The sequence below is a fragment of the Phaseolus vulgaris genome, chromosome 9 (assembly GCF_000499845.2).
Source record: "Phaseolus vulgaris cultivar G19833 chromosome 9, P. vulgaris v2.0, whole genome shotgun sequence".
NCBI classification, from domain to species: Eukaryota; Viridiplantae; Streptophyta; class Magnoliopsida; order Fabales; family Fabaceae; genus Phaseolus; species Phaseolus vulgaris.
Window position 1 is genome coordinate 27,379,888 of NC_023751.2, and position 19,556 is coordinate 27,399,443.

The 19,556-nt window shown below is 29.2% G+C and overlaps 1 protein-coding gene across 1 annotated transcript; it reads right to left on the reverse strand.

The window, feature by feature from the left end:
* Positions 1–8,272: 8,272 nt before the first annotated feature.
* On the reverse strand, positions 8,273–10,275 carry LOC137822814 (protein JINGUBANG-like). Its single transcript, XM_068627816.1, has one exon. It carries the CDS (start codon positions 9,707–9,709, stop codon positions 8,528–8,530), a length of 1,182 nt encoding a protein of 393 aa, XP_068483917.1. The 5' UTR covers positions 9,710–10,275; the 3' UTR covers positions 8,273–8,527.
* Positions 10,276–19,556: the final 9,281 nt, after the last annotated feature.

Consider the following 19,556-nt stretch of genomic DNA (forward strand, 5'->3'; position numbering starts at 1 on the left):
AAATGGGTGTTTGTTATATAATGCTGAAATGTACTTTTATGAGTGAAACTTGTGTGCATAATTCACAAGTTTCAGAATCAAAGATTTAGGGTTGGTGCAGTTGGGATTACTTGAACAATTAAATTGCATTTTTTTCTTATACATGTAACAATAGGTACTAAATACTCGCTATTATATGGTTTAGGCAGTTGACCATGTTAAATTTTTTTCAATTTTACTATCTAGATTTTACTTGATGTTTATATTACATGCGTTCTATTATGGGGTTTCAATTAATTTTCAATTAAAAAATATAAAGTAAAGAACATTTCTTCAAATAAGTCCAAAAATTCCTTCTAGTAGTCATAACTGCAAGAAATATATACAAACTGCCATTCTTTTTTTTATTATTATAAATTCTATTAGTATTGACTAATTAGACATTAAATGCAACATACATATAGAGTTAACAGTGCATCGATGTGTATATTTTTTTAGTTGTGTATGTTCAACACAAAGGTGGGAAAACTGGCATTCATGAGACAAGAACTATATGTAGTATTGAATTCTTTGGTTTAGAAATAAGCTATATTTATGCTATGTTGTTGCCTTAGCAACACTACACTTAAATAAACAAATAATTTTAAAGACGATTGTGTATTAAGCATGTTACCATAAATTAATATTAAATTTATTTATTTATTTAACATTAATGTCATTTGTAGTGTTGACTTGATAATATTAATATATTATTTTCAAAAGTCAACGTTATATTCGTTAACTTTTATATTTCTAACATCATTACTGATGTAACTATTTGTTACTTAGTGTTGATTTTTTTTTTGCGTCCACATTTAGTTAACAGTAATTCTCAATTTTATTGAAGACTAATCTAGAAATTGAATTTTTTTAATCTTTAAATTATATTTATGATTATTGAATAGAGTTTTAAATTGATTACTAAATTAATATTAGCTATCAAAATTTTAATTATTTTAAATTTTAATTTTAATTTATTTTCTAATTATTTTAGTGATTAATTCTCTAAACTTAAAATCTATTAATCAAGCTTTAAAATAAAGCGCAAATGTAAATATAATTAGTAAAGAATATTCCATAAACTTTATATATTTGTTCAATTTTTGTAGAGAAAAGGAATAAGATTCTTTCTCACTTAATTTTAGCTCCCAAAATAAGAAAACTTGAAAGGAACATAAGCTTTTACACGGATATTTAATATTTTTTTAATTATATGATTAGAATATATTTAATTCTCCTTCTTCTCTCCCCTTCCATTATAAACCAAATAAGATGTAATTTTTTGCATTAAATTCATTCCCTCCTCCTTTATATCGAAAGTGAGTGACTTTTTGTGTGGCCATAATCAGATTTTTCATCTTTGGATAAAGTGTCATAATTTGTTTACCTATATAACTTTGCTAGATTTCCTTTTTTGGTAGATTTCTTTATTGGTTCTGCAATTTGTACAGCATTCATGCAATCTGCTTGAGTGTGGGTAATGATACTGAAATTATGAGCTGTTCTCCACTGAATTTGATGACCCTTACGCTTGAAGCTTTTGAAAAAAGTTCCTTAATGCATTCAAAAAAATCCTTTTTCTCTTTCGTTTATCCTACGCATCTTAAAGTGTATGTGTAAGTCAAAACTTGACATCAACATTTTGATTGAACATACCAGATCCGTACAAAGGAATCAATGTCTGTATATATTATGGGTGTCGTGTATTTCTCTAACACAAAAATATCGTCATATGTTTTTCATATTGCGTTCGTTATGCTCTTGTTTTATATGGTATTAGATCTTATTTTATAATACTATCTTCATTTATGAGAAAACTTCTCATCTGTTTTTGTTTTTTATGTTTTGATGGATCGATCATTCTGTATAAGTCTCATTTTTAAAAACAAACTTGATTTTATTGATGGAATCATTATTGGTTTTACTTTCACTTAGGTTTTAAATTCAGTTTGGAAAATCACGACATACAATGATACATGTTACAAGTAACCTGCGATATGGACCTGGTTATTAAAGAAAAAAAGGAGCAATAAAATACATGAATTTTGAAATGTTATAACTTACACGAATTTTGAAATCACAATCAGCACTTAAAAAGACAAAAATTCCTACAGAAGACAATGGCCTAGGAACAACTAAAAGAAAGCTAACTAACTTATTTCGAAAATCCAAAGGAAGCAAAACACACGAGACGTGACCGACTAAGCTAGTGCAAAAGAAGAGGTGTCGGCTTCTTATTGTGTAACAGAGGATCAAGATCACAATCCAACAACATGAGGTTAGCAGAATTGAAAACACAATTCACAAATTATAATTTTTAGGAATGAGTCAATTCCAATCAATTTCTAAAATGATATTTACACATAAATTGTTTGAAAAAAAGAGAGTAAAAGTTACTATTTTCTTCTTTCTATCAACGACCTTTATGAATTAATGTGTGATCGATATTGTGAGCTGAGAGAATTTATGATGAGGATTCGGTGCGAGGGTTTAAGGTGAGGATTTGTGTTGAGGGCTAACGGTGAGGGTTAATTGTGAGAGTTTGTAGTGATCACTAATAATGAAGGTTCAAAGAAAAATAAAATAAAAAGTTTGCATAAATCGATATTCCAAAAGAGAGAATTTTAAAGAAAGAATAAACTATGAACAAAACATTATTTTTAGTTTTCCACAAAGATATCCTAATATTGAAAATCATTGAAAAAGTAGGGAAAACATGGAGAAAGGTTATACATAGCAGTTGGAACAGTTATAGTTTCGATATATGCCTTCTGATGTATGCCTTCTGGATTCATAAGAATTCGATCATATTCAATAGGGGTGGCGCGGACGCGTCAGAAGTGTTTGCTTTGGTGCAAGTAAATGTTTGGTCTTGGATTTCGGTAAAATCTCGCTCTACTTGGTTTTCCTATTCAAATTGGTGTTTGGAACTTTGGTGTGTATGAGGATGGTTTCTTGAAATTTTTTTCTTGCTTCTTTAATAGGGGTAGGGCTTTTGGTAGTAAGTTGGTGGTATTTGTTAGAAGTTGGTTTTGTGTATTTTGCATAAGGGTTGAACCATCCCTGAAGTGGTTCCCATTTATTTATTTTTTATTGTTGATAAAAAAAAATATACCTTCCGTTATAGCTCCAAATAGATATCTACGATTATCACTTGAGCAAGAGCTGGAGGTGGAGCAGGGTTAACTACATAAAACGCAAATTAACAAAATAATTGAAATGTCCAATTATTACTGGATGAAAAGAAACTTAAAAGATAAAAATTAAATAACTACATATGCTTTCAAAAAATACATTCTATATTATGAAGGCATCGAAACTTAACCAAGTATACTATCATATTTATTTACACTTGGTCATGGAGCAGGATGTGAAGTTGAACGAGTAGATCTATCAAATAAAAATAATTTAACACACTACCAAATCAAAATCAACATGTCTATACCAAATCAAGGAGAGAGTTACTCTGAACAAAATTATTGGCATTTTAATACTAGAATCAAACGTAGATTAATCATAAAAAAATGATATGATAGAATTCATGATTAGTGAATCCCTACATAATTAACTTGTAATTTGGAGAGATAAAGTCTTCATACACTTATATTTCCTATATATGGAGTGATGTAAATACATACAATAGAATAAAAAAATCTTCATTTTTCTTACCATCTTCTTATATACAATTTTCTCTTAAAAATTAAAGAACAATAATCACCTACTAAAAAGCACTAATCCAAGGGTTTGTGAGAAATAAAAACAAAGTGAAAATGGAAACAAGAAAAAATTGAAGCGTGTGTTTGAACAATAGTGTATGAGAGAGCGAGAAAATCTTACTTCCGTTTGGACGAGAGAACGAGACAGTGAGATGCACGTAGCAGTAGCAATGGCAATGACAGTCACACGTGCACGTAGCAGTAGTCGTTTGACCGAGTAACGAGCAAGACGGAGACGAAGCATGAAGAAGAGAGTGAAACGTGAGGAAGAGGAACGAAACTGTGAAAGTGAGAAAGAAGATCATGAGAGAATGAGATTGAGAGAGTAAGCAATAAGAGCAAAACAGCCAGAATCAAAGACTTAGACAAAACAAGACGAGAGTTTGTAACTTAGAAAAAGCACGATAGAGATTGAGAAAGAAAAACGAGTTTGAGAGAGTGAGTTGAAATTGAGAGAATAATTTGTATGAATTTAAGGTTATCTATAATATTTAAAATTTTTATTAAATTAATTTTTTAAAAATAATAACAGTTTAAATTGACTAATTATAATATTTATTTATAAAATGTTACGGTTTATTTTGTTTTATTTTGTCTATATATAATAATTAAAAATTATTTTTATTTTATTTATAGTGAGATTTATGTAAAAAAATGTTACTTTTTAGTAATTAAAGTTGATATATATTGTAACATTTTTTTAAAATAAATATAATTATGAAAATGTTACTACAGAAAATGGTATAGCGATGGGAAGATATTGAGGATTTGAAAATAAGTCTTTGAGTAAAATATATATTTTTTTAAATATTCCTTAACATGTTTCTCTTTTAATTAGAAGAGAAAACTGAGATGTAAGGAATGAAAAACATGAAAAAAAAAATCTATTTATCAAATAAACTTATAAATATTTTTTTCAAATATATGAGAACTATAAATATATTGTATTATAAAATAACTATAACAGGTTTTTAGATCCTCATATTACAACCATCGGCTATTAACACAAATTTCTTTTTAGTGATTACTCTTTTATGATAGTATCTTATTCCTTAAAAATGATAAAAACTAAATTTATTTATTTTGAGCCAATCTGCTATAGATACATTGATTACTTATGATTGTATATAAAATTAGGGTGAGTGTTGACACGTATACGTCTGTAATTAATGTAAGTTGGTAGATACAAATGTCAAATGCTTTTAGTTTACCTTGTCGCCTAGTAAGACACGCGTAAATAAATTCATTTGCTAACTTACACTAAAAGTCCTGAGTTTAATTTAATGAGGTTAGTTGGTGATCTCACACTTACAACTTTACTAGCTTTGTGCCTCATTTACATTACAAGTCAAAATTCTGATTCATGTTTATCACTTAACAGAAAATAAGTTATGTTAGGTTAAAAGATGACAACATTAGAAAATTTGTAGGAAATAAGATGTTTTGCTTTATAGTATCCTAAAGTTGTTTTCCAAACAAAATCTGTAGAAAGTCACAGAATCTTCTTTAAAAAACAAACTAATTGCTATCTTAATCATAAATTGAAAGTAGCATATAATTCAAATAGTCTATTGCAAGAAAAGGGACCTTATAATCTATAAATCACAATTTGAAATTTAGCATAAACAAAAGAGTAGTACTATAATTAAATCTAGCGTAACCTTTTTCTTCCACTTGTAACATATACAAGCAAAATTCACTTTCTACATGTCTAAAGATATCTGTCAAACTACATTTTGGTTTCAAATGTAGTTCCTTTTCTTAAAACATAATTAATTTATATTTTATATTATATTTTAAATAGTTTACATATTTTACTATTAATCATATAAGTTATAATGATATTTTTTCAAATAAAATTAGTTTTACTAAAAGAATTACAAAAAAATTGTATATTTTTATAAATAAAAGTATTTAAGTAATATATTATTAAGTAGTTAATGATTTCTATATTAAAATAGAATTTTTTAAAATTAAATGAAGCTAAAAAAATATATAGACCTATAAAATGAAACTATTAGATTAATAATTTGTCCTTTGAAATTTAACCCAAACTCACATGGCCATTATGAAGATTGAGTCTTCATATCTACGAAGAAAAGAATTTGTCCTCCATTACTTGAGAGAAGAACATGTTTTCTTTTTTATTCTATTGAGATCATGTGTTGGAAGTTGAAACCACTGAAATGGTTACTTCCAGTGTCTTTAGGAAGGTCTTCCAAACTTTTTTCTATGTACCCTTCACCACACTAAATTCCTTCCAACTCCATCTTCCTCACCCTTACCTTTCATCAAATTTGATTAATACATCATTCACATTATCTTTCCCCTTCAACCATCCTTAATTTAAAAATGTAATATAATTTTTTTTCCCTTTTACAAAGACTGGTAAGTTTTTCAAAAATTACAAAAGTAATTAAGTCAGACAGAATGATTGAGTTTAAATAAGTCATTTAATTTAAAGAAGTCGATGCATGACTTCCATTTCGACGAAAGTCGTGCTTTAAAACAAGATTTTCAATTTTTTATTTATTTTTATAACTAAAGTCGTGCACAATTTCTGATTTTTTAATATTTTTTTTAACTAAAATTGTGCTTTAGAAAATAGATTTTCATATACTTTATATAAATGATTTTTTTAATCATATAATTTTGTTTGAAAACGTTAGTTTTTTGAAAATGTTATGCAAATATGAGATTTTTTTTAAAACGTGAAATAAATTGTTGAAATTATTTTTTTAAAACGTGAAATAATAAATAATAAATTTTTAATTTTATCTTTGATTACATTAATTTTCTGTCATATTACTGAATTTTATTTCTCTCGTTTCTCTCTTTCTCAATCACTTGACAAAACTCTCTGTTACATATAAGTATCTCTCTGCACCTCATTGTGTAATTTGCCATAATCAAAAGGTAGTTGTCAAATAATTATTTTTCTTATAAATTTTCTCATAAAATGTAATTTGGCCCAATCCAAAAGTGGTTCTCTAATAATCATTTTTCTTATGAATTTTCCCATAGCCTCTACATCCTCTATCTTCCATGACATGAGAGTCCACCGTAAGATCTTCATTGGTATGATGTGACCACTGATGATATGATGAAAAGAAGACAAAAATATTTAAAAGAATAAAAAAATTTGGTCCTATAGCTATATTAGATCCAGGGAACTAAAATCTTCCAAATCTTAATGTTGCAGTCAAACTGCCACTATAGATTCTGAATGAGTTAGATTATATATATATATATATATATATATATATATATATATATATATAATTTAGTGATTGTATACATGAATTTGTTTTGTTGATTATATATGAATTTAACAGGTGTAATTCTGTTCTTAGACGTGAGATATTGGATTTTGATTTTGTAATTTATAAATTAAACATGTCTTTAACTGTTGATTAGGTATTGACTTGTGTGTAGGATAGTGTATAAGTAATTTAGTAATTGTGTACGTGCTTGCTTGTCACTTGTTAGTAGAGATCAAAGATCAACTCAATATATATTATTCTTTTGTTATATACAGTTTGTCTTATTCGTGCAGTAAAAAGGAAAAAAATATTATGTTATCAAAATTTTCAAGATTCATCTAAACTTTTGTTTCTTATTTTATGTAAGCTGAGATCTTGCGGGAATTGGGTCAGGTGCCTATTGCACCCACCCCGAGTATGTTAAAACCAAAAACTTTCAAACCTTAGGCTTATGTTCTTCAATTTTGGGCTATACACTATAAAACAATTCATCACTTCAGTTTCATTAATTTTTTCAGGTGAACTTATTTAAAATTTTTAGCTTGATGAATATAATATTTTATTAATGGTTGTATTTGGTACCAAGTGTAATTTTTCACAATAATTATAGTAGCCAAATCCAAGATCTAAGTTCTCTAAACTGATTATTTAACTATTCCCAGCTAAATGAACCCAACTCATTTAATCCAAGTGACTTTAAAAACTCTATGCTTAGCAGTGAAATCCAAGATTTTGGTACTATTTTTCTATTAATTATTAAAAATATTATAAGTTTTTTATTTAATAATAATTTCTTAGTATTTATAAATTCAATTGACTATACATCTAATTAATATATATATATATTATCATTACATCTCTCAAATTCAGTAAATGTATTATTGTAATAATTAATATTATATGAGAAAAATATTAGCATATATATATTTATAATATTTAATATTAATAAAATTAGTAAGGAATTATTGGATGTAAAGGAGAGAAAAACAAAAGACAGGGAAGAAGTGTAGTATGAGTGGAAAACAATAAGGGAAGATTTGAAGAGTCAAATAATGAGAAGTATCAAAATAGTTGACTAAAAAGGGAAGTGAAAAGCACGAGATTAAATGATAAAATTAATATATAAATTAGTTACTTATTTAAAGTTTGAGATAAAGAAAAAAATGAAAATATATTAAGAATAAAAATATAAAGAGTGTAAGATATGTGTAAACAAAAAACTATGTAAGTTAGTAGAGATAATAAAAATGTGATGGCAGTTGATAATTTGTGGTGTTTTAGGGTATAACCGAAATTGATATATAGTAATATTTGCTTAACACATTAGACAACTTAATTACATCATTTCACAATCATAGTGATAGTTTACTACGAAGTCAAAACTGAGACAGATATAAAAGTATTGTTGGCCGAACAATGGCCACCTCAATAAAATATGATATAATGAAGAAGAAAAAAATATTAGGGTGAAGAAAAAGGCTAAATTGCCCTTGGCAAAACCAGAAGGAACATGATCATGGGTCCTATGATTCAGATAGAAGGAACTGAAATCTGCCAAACCTTAATGTCGCAGTCCAAAGCGGCACTGTAGAGTAGAAAAGATGGGTTACAGTGGTCAAGCACTGCAGTTAAGCACTTGATTGAACCACCGTGTCCTTCTAAAACAGCTAAACAAGAATATTGTGCATGAAGGCGTCGCCAAATTCTAATCGTTTTATCAGCAGAGCCGCTACAAACCAAATCAGCAACAACAGCCAAACACAAAATGGATTTCGTGTGGCCCCTCAACGCACCCACCAACCCCATTCTCCCTCCCTTTTTCTCCCAAACTAAAACAGATCTATCGCATGCACCCGAATACAAATGGCTCTCGTCATTGCTCAGAGCCAACGCATTCACCCCAGAGTTGTGCTTCTCCAAAGTCTCCACCAGCCTGTGTCTTTTTTCCCCTTCTTCCTTCCTCCACACCTTGATTCTCTTGTCTGCTGATCCCGTGATCACAAGTCCATCGTAAGAAACTGCGATGGCGTTTATGGCGTCGTCGTGTGCGTTGGTGACAGACTCCAGACATGCAAAGTCCTTGGTTCTCCAGATTTTTATGCTTCTGTCCCACGAAACGGAGTACAGCAAGGTCCCGTCTTTCGACAGTGCGAGCGCGGACACAGTGTCCACGTGATGAACCCACGTGCACTTCTTGTGCCTTCGGATTTGGACATGGTTCTTCGGGATCAGAACCTTCGAGGCGCGGTCTCCGAGGGTGGGGAGTGTGGCCACGTGCGTGTATTTTTCATGGTCCTCATCATGTTCCTGGTTACTTTTGTTGCTGCTGCTGATTTTCCAGACGCGGATTTTGTGGTCTTGGTGGGCGCTGAAGAGTTTGTTGGATTGGATTATTAAGGACTTAACGGCGCCGTTTCCGGCGAGAACGGTGCTTTGAGGGTGAGAGATGAGAGGGGTACGATTCCAGGACCTGATTTCTCTGTCGGAGGAGCCTGTGTAAAGGAATTTGCCGGAGAGGGTGAGGGAGGAGATGTAGGAGGTGTGGCCCTTGAGCGTTGTGAGGCAGTGGTGGAAGGTGGTAGTGGCGGTGGTGGAAGAGTTGAGGGATGGAACTGAGATAAGGCTGCGTTGTGAAGAGAGAGATGTTGAGCCTTGTTGATGGTGGGAGGAGTTTGAAGAGGAAGAGACGCTATATGATGGAGGGTATTCCATGATTCACATGCTAAGGTAAGATGAGTGAGTGTGAAAATGGTGTGGCAGAAAGCGAAATCATATATTATTATATATAGTCATCATAAATCTACACCATAGAAGACGAGAGAAAATAAGAACAAAAAAGGTTAAGAGTGAAAGTGATACCTTTAATAGAACAAATATAATAGGTTTTAATAATTTATTTTTATAAAACTAGTGCGGAATAAATGTTATTAATACTTTTATATGACAATTAATAAAGAAGAAAAAAGGAAGAAAAAAATTATTAAAAAAATTGTAAAGTAAAACTAATAGAAAAAAAAGGTGGATTTCAATTGTTATTTTAATAATGATACACGAATACATCAATTATGTAAATACCTATTTGACACTTTTATGATTCTTTCTTCTGTATCTTTCTGTCTCATGTAACCTAATACTTCGTATCTACATACATTAAATATAAGCTTTTGTAATATAAACTAGTTAAAATTATTTCAGTTCAAAATGAATTCTAAACTCACTTTATGATTCAACACAACAGCAATAGAATTATAAAGTTTTACCTAAAATTAAGTTAACTCGTATTCCATCACCATTGTAGACGTCCCAGTATGAAACCAAACACACACATATATGCTGATAAAAAAAACACACACATATATATATATAGACGTGGAGGGCAGAGAATAATTAGTAGCTAGTTATTTATAGTTATGCTGCTCCTGTGGGGTCTGCAGGGGACATGTAAGGAGCAAGATTAGACCTGAATTAAATTGAGGTGTGATTTGAACTGATTTACGCATCCTAATTGAAAGGGTAATCATGGCAATTAATTAATTCTTAATCAAATTAAGCTGGGATCTATTTCCCATTCGACCTTTCTAAAGTTGAGTTTGACAGAAATCCGTACCAAGTTGAGCGCAACTTATATCCTCGTCTACTTCCATTATCTCACAAATTTGGTTCATGCCACTTGCAAGAAAACGCACCATGAAAGAATTAACTAATCTAAGGATTCTTCTTAGAATAATTAGATTTCAGAAGCAAGTATACATAAATGACAAAAGTATTATGAAGTGATTCAATTCAAAGGTCACGGTTTTTAATCAATTCTTCCTAAAACCTAGTAAACAAAGTATGATGCAGCAGCATCAGATGGCTGTTACCCACTAACTGAGTGTCATGTCAGTGTTTTAGGAGCAGCTGATGCTGGTGAGAACAATCTGGTAAATAATTACTAGGATCAGTCACTTTGAATAAAAGAAAGACAAATGAGGGACACAGAATTTGTAATTAAGTGATGTATACAAAGTAAATAGATAAATAATTGAAGGTTTAGGTCATTGATAGAGACTTGTCATCAATTGTTTTTGAATGCAAGTTATCTAAGGGCCATAAAAGAATACAAATATCTCACATTTAAAAGCAGTGTGCAAGTTGTTATTACTTTTTACAATGAAGAGTTGATTTCATGGATATGCTAATTTTACTACTGTAGCAATATCTTAGATGGCTTTTCACAGTTGGAAGAGGACATTACCTAGCATTATCCAGAGGACTTGACTTAGTGATGTAGCTTATTAGGGAATGAAGTATGGTTGTCGCATAAAGTGCAAAAATACAACATAGGCATTAGGGTCTAGTGGCTGCACCAGTGGTGGTGGACAATTCAAATCCCTCTCTTTTTTGGATGCCTAAGGCTACATTTCGGTAGAGAGTCATATCTTCATACATAAAACTTTCACTTAAAAGATGAATGCTACATTTTTTTTAATGAGCTTGTTCCTAGTTATTTTTATGATTGAGTTTCTACTAGGTGTAGTTGCCTCGGTAACTTGCTCTATTCTTTTTATATTCAACTACCACAAATAGCACCATGAAGATACTAGCTTCTTCTCAACGCATATTTTAAGGTTAAACAAATTAAGGAAATTAAATAAATAATAAATGAAAGATTGAATTTATTCTTTGATATGTTAAATCATCTTATTTTATTTTCTTAGGAATGGTTGAGACAAATTATTTAGATAACCTAGGAGTCGAAGAAAGTGACTCTTGCATTCACCATTTGTAGTAGTTGGATTAACCAATTAAGCACTCATACTATGCAAAGAGCAGAATCAAAAAGTAAAAGAAGCATCCACTCTGCTTGTGTTCATCTAAAAGCCTTCATGCTTTACAAATGTGCTTCACTAACGTACTATCATGTCCTAATAACTAAAACGTACTTCTAAGTGATATGACTGAGTGGACCCCAGCTGTTCCAATATTTGCTTTTATTGAGTTTTCTGGACTCATATCTACCTGAACACTAGTTTGTTTCTTACCCATTTCATATTCAATTTGGACCATCCAAAGAATTTTCAATTTACATCTTCTTCATGCCCCTATAGTCCTATATATCAGAATAGTTCCAAATCGAAATCTCAATATCAGTTGACATGTCCAAATCATTTATACACTTCAATATGTTCTACCATGCCATTTACACATTATGATCGATTTTGCATCTGACATGTTACGTTTCTTCTAACTGAGGAAACTGTAAGAGTGATTTAGCATAACTTATTACAGACATGAATTACTGATGTAGGGTCATACTTGTGGCAGCGTGCTTGATTACAAACGACAATGCGGAGGGGAGATGGACCATACAAGAATGAAAATGATGATATAGTTGAACCTCACTCTATATGAACTCATTTTTGCCAAACATTTGATCATTCACTATATAGTGCTAGTCATGCCAATAGATTCTAAAGTAAGTGTTGGATGTGATGATATGATTTTTTTTCTCTATAAGAAGATAAGGCTCACAGAGGTTTTAATGAACTGTAGAGGGGAAGAGTTCAAGAAGCAAAGGTTTTATTTTCAGAAAATAAATAAACTATTTTAAATAAAGTATCTATGAATGTTTGAATTAAGGTTGGAAGAAGTAAAAAGTTTTTTTTTTAAAAAATAACATTTTTTCTTTTCATATGGGGGCATTGAAATTGGTTATTTTGTATTAAAATTTACAAAAAATATTTTTGAAACATGATATCTTAAAATGATATCATGAATGGATGTGTCTCTTAATTGCATAAGGAAGAATGTAATGAGAAGTGGGTGCATGTTGAGGAGGAAGTCAATTTGTTTAAGTGGCAAGCTCTACATAGTATGTTGGGGAAAGCTCCAATGAAAGAGTTGTTGGGAGAGCAATTTGAAATAGACACTAGAAGAAAATCAAGAGTTGTTGGTAGAGTCATTTAAAATAGACACTACAAGAAAATTATCACAAGAAAATCATCAAGAGATCAAAATAAACTAAATTAGAAATCATTTTAAAAACTAAAAAAAAAAGTTTCTAAATTAGTTTTAAAAAAAAAGTTTCTAAATTAGTTTCTATTATTGTTAAATAGTTTCTAAAATGGTATCTAATTAGCTACCAAGGTTTTAACTACCAATTATTTAGTTTATAAATTTGGTAGCAAAAATCTTTATTGCTAATTAAATACCAATTTAGAAACCATTTAGCAATAATAGAAACTAATTTAGAAACCAAAACATTATTTAATCCCTAAAATGGTTTCTAATTTAGTCAATATAGAAACTAATTATTTTTTGTCTCTAAAATTAGTTTCTATTTCATGATTTTCTTATAGTGAGATACAACATAAAATAATAATTAAATAAAAATTTAAAAAACATTAATTATTATATTTCTAAATTAGGTAATATTGTAAAATTATTAATATTTAAATTAATTTATGTTATTCATAAATAATTTTTAAATTATTTTTAAATTGATATATAATCAACTATCAATATTTTTGCTATCAATTAATTAAATTTTTTCAGGTTGGTAGCTAAAATCTTGACAACCAATTAAATATCAATTTTAAAATTATTTATTATTAATGAAAATTAATTTAAATCGTAATAATTTTTTTTATTTTTTAAATAATATTTAATTTAATTAATATAGTAATTAATTATTTTTTTAAAAAAAATAATTTTTATTTAATAATATCTAGTAATGTATGATGTGTATGGTGATTTAATAAGATAAGGTGGTCACGTGAAATAGCAGATATTAGTAGGGGGGAGGTGGGCAACAAAATGTTTGATAATTTCATTGAGGAAATGAAGCTCATGCATACCAAATGATAATATTCATCTTGTTTGTTAGGATTAAGACATCTAGAAAATAACGTTGCAACTTCTCATAAATGAAATAAAAATAAATAAAACCTAAACATTTAATTTCATACACAAAGAGTCAGAATTGTTGAAAATTAAATAAAAATCAGAAAATTATATGAGAATTAAGGAGTCAGAATTATTGAATATAAGAAAACGAAATAATATGACATCACACTTCTAACGATGGAAGATATGTATTGAAGATTGCACACACAAAGACAGATGAAAAACCTTGATAAATCTCAATTTTTTTTGGATGAAAAAAACCCATAAAGAATTAGCTATAAAAACTGAGTCTGTTTTCTTATCATCAAAATTTGCCCATTTATTTGCCTTGGTTGGATACTACATATAGCCTTTTTGTATTTTAAAAAATTACAAGTAAATATATAACAACGTAAAAGTCAATGATTAGAAGAAGTGTAACTGTCCCAAAATTAATCCAATAATTGGTAAAATGTAACTATCCCACAATCATTAATGTTGAGCCTACAATTCTTTCCCAAATTGGTTACATTTTTAATATTCGTAATAATTCAAATTAAATTTGAAACTCAACCAAATAAATAAAAGATGTTATCAACCTCCGCTTTGATTATAATACAATTGATCAATGAGAACTGTGATTTTTCAAGACTTGTTTTATTTTAGTAAGAGTTGCCAACAACACCTGTTATAAAACGTCTTCTGCTTTCCTTATATCTTTATTCTATGTCATAGGTCCCTCAAATATTTCAATCTTTCAATTTCAAGTATTTCAAACTCCTTATTTTTGGTTATATACTTGTCACATTACTCTAAATTTCATTAATGTAAAGAAATATTTGCTGAGTTTTATAAAATCATTTCCAACAATATGAATAAGGGATATGTAACATTTTTTTCTTTTGTTATTGGTTAAATAAATGTAGGTATAGTTGGTAATGAATGAGTCATCTTCATACATATATTTAGGTATATTTAAGCTTTCATTTCTTATATTACATTTTTGTTCAAACTAATTCTTGTGCTTTTGGTCAAAAATATTGCGCTACTGACTTTTTGGTATTGAATCTTATTATCTTTAATTAGATTTATAAGTTGGAGAACAGACATGGACACTGACATGCACTTTGGTAGTCAAAGGAAATTGAAGGATTCAAAGTGTGGGATATTTGTAAATGTTCATGTGTTGCTATATACTTGCAGATCTTCCTAACAGGCTTGTCTCTAATTCAGAATTTTTTAAAGATTCGAATCATTGTTTGTTTGGTACATTTAAACTTTTAAGTGTATTCATGGTCCATATCCATAGTACTAAAGCATGACCTAACATATTTAGACACGAAAAACTTGATATTAGAATAAGCGTTACTAATATAGATTATTAAAGTATTGGGTGCCTAAATATCATTAAATACTTCCCATCAATGGTTGAATCACTATAAATTTTTCTGACATCACTATATTAAATAGCAGCAATCTCAGAACAATTTTGTCCTCATGCGTGTAGATTCTAGATAGCCCATTTCTTTGGCAACCATGGACAAAGCCAATCTTACCTTCCACAATACAGTGATACCCAAAGAAAACCTTTACCTATATTCATATATTATATGCATATATAAACCAAATAGAGATATAGTAGATTTCACTGTCAAAAAAGTGATTCCCTACTTTTCCATACTATCAAACAACAACCATTAGACACATCTGTCTAAGTAGGTTACAATTTATGGCACTTGGAAGATAGGATCAGCACAGGCCTGTAATAATATTGAGGTTGATCTTAATGTTATTCTTGGAATTTAACTAGCAATATCAGTTGAAGTGCCTGAATTTAGTGTCATCTTTTATGGTTTTTGTCTTGGTGAACAAACAAAGAAACATTCAATTCTTTTGTCATGTGATCTTGTGAATTGCATGTAGCTGGACTTCATCTTTAGGGAATGCTTAACCATTATGTTGGTCACGAGAAAGATGGTCCGTGTGTTTTCTGGTATAATAGTTGAACATGTAGGTTGTGGTTTCACTTGCTAGTTTTATCACTGTCATTTTACTTTCGAAAGTCACATGGTGCATTCTAACTTCTTAGTGGATTAATCATTGAGAGCATACACAATTTCTGTTTTTTCAGTGCATCATCCATCTACGGAATATTTTTACTCCCAAAAAAGAGGGTGGTTGTGGATTCCCCAAACACCCCCATACAACATTTATATTATTATTTTTTATTAATTATGTAACTTGCAAGAAAAATGAGAGCATAAGAAATGTTAAGCTCAATATCGAGGGAAAATTAGTTATACCACAAGACCACATGTAAGGTGGTCATTCATTGAATTTTGGTAATCCAATTCAACTTCAATCCAAATCCAAATCTAAATATAAGATTTATAATCTAATTCATATTTTTTATAAAAATAATTTAGATATTTAAATTCAAATATTTGGACTGAATTTTAAATCTAAATTCATATTTTTATAAAAATAAATAAATTGTATTTTAAATCAAAATTTATGTTTTCTTAAAAAAATTAACATAATATTAATATAATAATATGTAAAAAAAATTGAATTTTATATAAATATTAAGAAAATATAATAAAATTATTATTTAATAAAACTAAAAAAAATTAAAGATAACTACTTCCAATATTTTAGAATGGAAATCTTGATTTTCCAATTTTTAAGATCTTTATAAACAAAATGGAGATATGATCTAATAATATAATAAAACGTGGATCAAACTAAAAACTGGATTTAAATAAATAGATTTTTAATGGATTAGAGCAGTGCAAAAATAGAGCAATTTGACAAAACTAGATTTTTTGCCCACCCTAACCACATGACATGTGATCAGTAAAGAAAGGAGCGAAGGAAAAACATGTGTCATAAGAGGAAAATGTATTCTCAAGGACAATATGTACTCTAATTTTTTTTACTGGTATGATATGTTTCTATTTAAAAATTTCTCTATTCATCTTTTCTTTTCCCCATGTATCTTTTCATTATTCTTTTTTTATTTTCCTCATGTATCTTTTTATTTTGAATCTTATATGTTATTGAATCAAGTTTTTTTTATCATGAAGGTCATCTTGATTGTGTCATGGTTGGTAATATTATTATTTTCTTTTTTCTTGTACTGGATTGAGACTCTAGTATATTGGTATTCATTTATGTTTATAGCATACTTGTAAACAGTCATATTTTACTTTTCATACCAATTTTATCAAATATATTTCTAGTTTATTTTGTTTTCAATGATATTTGTATTATTGGTGCTTTCATTGATATCATGACTGAGAGCACACATTTGAAGGAATTACAGGTTGAAGTACATGGTCATTCCAATGAACTCTGCAAATTAATGGATATACTGGAACTCCGTGATTGTGATGTGTTCATATTAAGCAACACTCGAATGAATCAGTTCCAACAATCCCTAACTTTACTAGTGCAATTACAATCTTATTTCCATGGTGACTCTTTGAGGGTGAATCAATTATGTGTTGCTTTACATGTTAAGGACATATCGCTAGGATTTTCACATTTTGATAGATAATAATTGGTGCAAGAGTGGATATTTAAGTAGAAAAAATCTTTAACTCTCACAATATGCCTGATGTTGAGAGAGTGAATTCACTGCAATTAATTTTGAAAAAGATGTCATGTTTTGATTTCAAATGCTTCAACGTCTTTCTACAATTCGACCCTAGACATATTTGACAAAGCGCTTTTGGAATCTCAACTTGGTCCCTTTCCTTTTGACTACCCAATGACTGAGTTGTTTACATTATAACAATTTGGTACATTTTCATATTATTATCTTAAATTTATTATGCTAGCAAATATGTCATTTGATTTAACTAATGAAGCTTGAAGTGAAGATTGTTAAGCTTAAAGGTGGATAGTTGTTTGAGTTTTACATCTTTGGTTTTTGGTTTCTAGTTTGGAGTTCTTTCTGGATTATGTAATCCAAAAACTCCTCAGATTGTGCAATCCATAAGTTATCTGGATTATGTATTATGTAAGCGAGAAGTGATTGTTTTTGGATTGTGTAATCCATAACTTGTAAAAAAGTACTTTGGATTAACAATTTTGAATACAAGAGTCAAAAAATGTATTTCAAATTACACAATCTGGAAGTCAATTATTAACACCAAATTAATGATCTAGATTGTGTAATCTTAACTACAATTTGAACTTCCAAATCGTATAGTTTGAAAGTCAAAGTTGCATTCTGGAAGTCAACATTGACTTTTGGATCACAAAACCCAAAATTCAAATTTGCACTCCAAATTTGGTAATCCAAAACACAAATTTGACTTTCAAATTACACATAATCCAAAAGTCAAATTTGTGTTGTATTTGTCTCTTTTTTCATACTTAAATACGTTTAGTTGCAACACAATATTAAAGTGTTAATTCCTTTGTGATAATCATTTTCACTATTTCATGGTTGATTGTTTTGTACAGAGATGTAATCCAATTTTTTGAGCAAAATATCAAATGAAGTAGATATTTTACTTCAACATGAATGAAATGTCTAATATTATGAAACTTGAACCATCAAAAGATAAATTGGTTGAAGAGGATTGAGTTGAAACTTTTATAATGGACTAAATAAGTAAAATATGCTAATATTTGTGTAAAAAATGTGACAAGGGACATATAATTATGTTATAATATATTTTTGCAGGTATTTGGAACACGAGTTGACTTACTTGAATGGATATGTGGAGTAACATTTAAACGTGAATTTGTAATTGTGTTATTGAGGTTTGATACAACAAATGGATAATAAGGAATAAAGACATATGTGTTATTAGGATGTGAAAAATGTGATAAATATAGGAGACACCAAAAAAGTTAGAACTCACTACAACTAGAAAAAGGAAATGTGACTATCCATTTAAATTGTAGGGTAAATTAGTACACAATGGAGGATGGTCGATTGTGAAGGTAACATCTGAGAATCATAATCATGAGATGACTAATATATTAGTAGGTTATTCTTATGCTGAAATATTAAAATCTAATGAGCATGCCATGGTGGTTGATATGACTAAAATTTTAGTGAAGTAGACCAAAATTTTACTTACTTTGGAGGAGAACAATGGGGACAATGGGACAACTACTTTAAAGCAAGTGTACAATGTCAGGTATGCATATATGAATTATAAAAAGGATGGAGAACTGAAATGCATTGGTTAATGATGTTGTTAAGGTGTGACATATATATTCACTAGAATAAGTTTTATAAGCCCTCACAAATTGTTACAAATGTTTTTTTTAATACACCTTAATTCAATGAAATTAATGAATGCATTAAGAATTTTATTGTTGATGGAGAACTTATACAAAACCAATAAAATATAGGTTGTCTTTACTTGAGATTGTTCATATATGTATACAAGGTTGGTTTTCTTTGTGACTTTTGTGATGTTACCAAGTGAACGAGAAAACAACTTTATTTAGGCTCTAGAAATACTTATAAGGTTATTTTTTAGTGCAGATGTCTTCCCTTACATAAATGCAATTAATAGTTTTTCCTAAAACTTCAAACCTTCTATGTTGATTTTACATCAGTATAAATGTTAAGGTAAATGTAAAATGTTAATGAATTCTATGCAAAGTTGGAAAGTGATTATGGATGCATGGAGATGTGTAATGGATTGTGATGCATTTGTGATGT

Bases quoted from the DNA above. Each gene is read 5' to 3' on its own strand.
- LOC137822814 (XM_068627816.1), bottom strand. From the start codon at position 9,709: ATGGAATACCCTCCATCATATAGCGTCTCTTCCTCTTCAAACTCCTCC.